General features: G+C 30.9%; 1 protein-coding gene across 2 annotated transcripts; it reads right to left on the minus strand.

Moving 5' to 3' along the window:
* Positions 1–1,396: 1,396 nt before the first annotated feature.
* Positions 1,397–2,598, minus strand: LOC126266221 (uncharacterized). 2 transcript variants are annotated; one of them, XM_049969753.1, is made up of 3 exons: positions 1,893–2,598; positions 1,796–1,837; positions 1,397–1,415 (listed from the first exon to the last, which is right to left on the minus strand). In XM_049969753.1, the coding sequence occupies exons 1-2, from the start codon at positions 2,537–2,539 to the stop codon at positions 1,819–1,821; spliced, it is 666 nt and encodes a 221-aa protein (XP_049825710.1). In that variant the 5' UTR covers positions 2,540–2,598; the 3' UTR covers positions 1,397–1,415; positions 1,796–1,818. The 2 variants fall into 2 exon arrangements, with proteins under 2 accessions (XP_049825710.1, XP_049825708.1); XM_049969751.1 differs by lacking the exon at positions 1,397–1,415 and having other exon boundaries at positions 1,779–1,837.
* Between the last annotated feature and the right edge of the window lie 1,859 nt (positions 2,599–4,457).

Genomic DNA, 4,457 nt, shown 5'->3' on the forward strand with positions numbered 1-4,457 from the left:
GTGCTCATAAAATGATATGTATTAATTAATAAAAAATAATTTGATATGCAAAATATTATAAAAAAAAATATTGTAAATTATAATGTCTCTAATATTAAGCATGGCAGATTATCAGTCAGTATTGTTGAAGATATTCAAATATTCGCCCCTAAACTATACTATGTTGGTTGAATTATATATGTTCGTTATCTCTGTTACCTGTCACATAACATTTTACTAAAATGTATCTGTTTAAATAAAATATCATTTTAAAACTCAATCAATCTCACCTATATTAACAAATTAAATTATTGTGTTGTCCTACTTTTTAAAAGAATATTAGTTTTTAATATAAGTTTTTTATAATACAAAAATCAAAATTATCTATTATTATTGATTATCAGCTATAAATAAAAATCATACAGGAACATGTACATCACTTAAATTATTCTCTGCAATTCCCCTTAATGAGTGGGTAATAATGGTAGCGCATGGCACACATAATAAATTGTTACATTAAGATGTAGGAAACTTGAATTTGAGTCATCAGTTTCGTTCGGAACATTTCCCATGGATTTCCTTGAGATATTTTCTACGGCGGCGTGACACCTAATGTTTTACTTAACACTACATTGCAGCCCTCGCGCCTCCAGTTATTTTTCATTAGAAATTTCGGTGCAAGGAACTCCAGCCGAGAGTGGAGCAATATGATTTTTATATTTCTTAACGTTACATGTCGTAGACAAATTGTTACACGAGATTAATAGTGACGTATTTCACAAAACCTTCTACTTATTACTTACGTTCTGGGTTTATTTATAATAACTTGTTTTGTGCTTTTATAAGTTCGAATGAATAATTTTTATTGCAGTATTAGTGGTGGGGAATAAATCGATAGCCTTTTTACGAGGTAATCAGTGATTGACACTTAAATCTATAACCATGTAAAACAGGCGTAACGTTACGAAACCAACGTATCACATGCCTAATATATCAGAAACGTGCGACAGCGCCGCCATATATTCATATATTACTAATAGAATATCCAAAATCTGCTGAACATACCCTAAAAATATTATAATGTAGACATTGTGCTGGAAGTGCATATTTATCAAAATGAACGTCCAAAACCAGCTGATATAACTCTTTATTACTTTTCAGAGTGTGGCCAGTGAAATCTGAAAGCCATAGAAAATAATGGAGTCGTTTCAGCTGAAAAGCTCGTATTTGTCGAGATAATAATCTGCTTAAAAAACGGGAAAAATGGATTAAGCAAAATTGTTAACCAGATCGTGAAGGTTTTTAGTATGCACTTTAGCCTAATGTCCGTTTTAATTTTTACAGTTTTGTTGCAATTCCACTCACCAGGTCAAGTGAATATCTTCTCAAATTGATGGTTATTGTTATTTTCCTTTTTGATTACAATGCGGAATTCGCTAAAATGATTAAATATAGTTTTTGTGAATATACATGCAATTAAAACATGAAAGAACTCAAAAGTCCTTTGATTTACTTGTAATAGTAAAACGAATTCTAAAGGAAAATATATATTCCATGTGTAACGGAACGAAATAAATTCAAATTTTAAACCAATAAATAAGCAACATAAAAATATATAAGATTCTCCATGAATCCCGGATACAATATACTGGATTGTTTTATGTAACATGTTATTTATAAAATACTTATCTGTTCTTTTAAATTCATCTCAAACAGCAAAATAATCAAATCAGTTGACTAACTTTGACGTTGTTTTAAACCATCTTATATTCAATTAAAGTTATTACATTAAAACGCACTTGGATTTTCAACCTACTTATTTATTTGTACGAGAAAATATTACTTCCTGTTCTTTCTTCTGCAAAATGTAACAAAAAATTATTAGACAATAAAAATTATAGTTAATAACGAACCTTTTAGATAGAGTGCTGAATGTTTGACTTTCTTCTTCCGTCATATGAGGCTTGTTCATTTTGGATGCTTTCTGGTTCATAGACTTCAGAGACGGTTTCGTTTTCGGTTTCTTAAAAATTTCTCTTTCAGAAATTATCGACATCTGCGACTGATTTCCACTTAGATAACTCATTTGCGATGCAGACTTGCCCAATCCTTTCTTTTTCCTTTTCGACTTTTTCACTAAAGACACTTTCGATTCGCTGTCCACTCCAGTAAACTTTAATCGTGATTCTTGTTTTTTTATTAACTGGTTTGTATCCGTCTGATCCAACTGCACGGCCAGTTCTATATTCAAACCTTCTTTTGTTGGCAGAATTTTAATTCCGTTTTGCGAGTCCACCTTCAAACCATAATTTTTGGGCAAACCTGATAACGTGTCTGGAGTTTCACAACACACTACCAGATTTTTGTCGCCGACTACAACCAATCCGGGAACTTTCAAAACACATTTCAGATGGTAAATTGATAAACACACGACGCATTTAGCCTTCTCAGTGCTCACACATTTTTTGCAGAATTTGCATTTGCACTTGGATAACAGTTCGTTGCGACAATTTTGGCATTCGGGACTTAAACTATTAAATATCCATCGTAGTATTTCCATATTTTCCAGGTGGTAGCATTTTACTGATGTTACTGCATTTTTTTTGACTTTCCGAATGACATTATGTCATCATTTTTTTGGCAACTAGTCACACTGAATAATATGAAATCGCTTTTTTACTGACTTCGAAATCATGATTATTCTTTACCAAACTAATACCAATATCGCAAATCTAAAAGTGCAACTGTTGCGAATAAGGAAAAATGTAAAGTTCACAATTTGTTTTCTTGCCCCTCCAGCAAAACTCGTTGGAAATAGAAGTCAACTAGTTTAAAAAATCCGATTGTGGCGTTCATTTCGATGCTGACTTGTGCGTTTTTGCCCGAAACAATAAAAATTACCCAGTCTGTTTTCCCCCTTCTATTATTTGGCATCTGAATAAGGACCTCGACAATTATAATGGGAAATCATCAAAGGCGTTTCATTTAACGATCAGGAGGCGCATTTGAATTTTAAAATAATTCATAACTTCTTAAAAGTAAAGATCGTTAGCATATTGAGGTATTAATTACACTATATAGCCGCAAATAAGTTCGTTCTTATTCTTTTGTGCGAAGTTCCAGCGCCCAATAAACTTCCTAATTAATTCTTTAATTCCGAACCGAGTGCCTCACTTTGGACTACGTAAACTTTCAGGAACTTTAAATTTTATGCACTCTCATTGTGTTCCTATTTTACTTGAATTGTTTTCAGAAACAAGCCCTCCATTCAATTTGACAAATTGACTTTCGGAAGTACCATATTAATTACGTTCATTTTATTAAATATGGCTAATATGTCGCAGAATCTGCGTACTCAGGATTACATTTTTAGATCGCCGTTGATCCGTACGGTCGCCAACAAAATCGGATGTAGATTGCTCATTTCGTACGGAATCGATTCTGGTCGCTTGCCTTCAGTTTGCAGTTTCTGTTTTACGAGCAAGTAATTGATGTGGTCGACTTGTAACAATATTCTACAAACTGCTTATAATAATCCTACGTCGTTACGGATTATTTCCATTATAATTGTAGCTTAACATTGTCAGAATGACTGGAATTATTTACGTTTTGCTGTTTACAATCCGTCTGGACAAGCCTGAAAATCTGAAATTATCAAATTAGAAAGGTTTTTTATTGAATGTCAGCATTTAATTATAATCGACTTTATTTAATAATCATGTTTCGGGTGGATTCCGTGAATTCAAAGATATCAGAAAGCTGATTTTTGACGGATAGAAGGGAAATATATGCGGACAGAAATGCCAAAGCTGGTTATATGACAACGGTGAATGAGCCTGGATACTTAGTACATGTATTACATTATTCAAATAGTTTGATGTGAACGGTATGATGCAGTCTCGACCGATGGGATTTCTGCTACATATATAGTATCCCCTTAAAATGTCAATTATAATAAATTATAACAATAATGCTAATTAATTAATATTATATCTGTTTGATGTATATTTTGATAATTACCTAAAATAAATAAAAAATCTCAAACGATAATGATTTATAAAAATATACTTAATCCAATTACAACACAACTGTACTAAGAGTATTATATGTAAATTAAACTGAAAACTAAAACAATCAAACACACATGAATACTAGTAATTGGATTATAAATTTGATTACCAATGTGGAACATAATTGTAACAATTTAATATAAAAAGGCAGCACATTTAATTTAAAATATATTTGGATAATATTTAACAAAACTTTAGAGTATTTAATTAAAATTTCTGAAAATGAATTAAATACTGAAATATTTTATCAATTTTGTGGTATTTAAAGAATATATTTAAAAATATTTGAATTTTATATCGTTACATTTTTAGAAAAGATAAGTTATAGAAAATTTAATTAAATCCTTTAAACGCAGGTATAAAGTTTCATTTTGTAAGAATTTCGTCACTTGTATTATCAATTATTCG

This window comes from Aethina tumida, chromosome 7 (genome assembly GCF_024364675.1).
Source record: "Aethina tumida isolate Nest 87 chromosome 7, icAetTumi1.1, whole genome shotgun sequence".
In the NCBI taxonomy this organism is placed as follows: Eukaryota; Metazoa; Arthropoda; class Insecta; order Coleoptera; family Nitidulidae; genus Aethina; species Aethina tumida.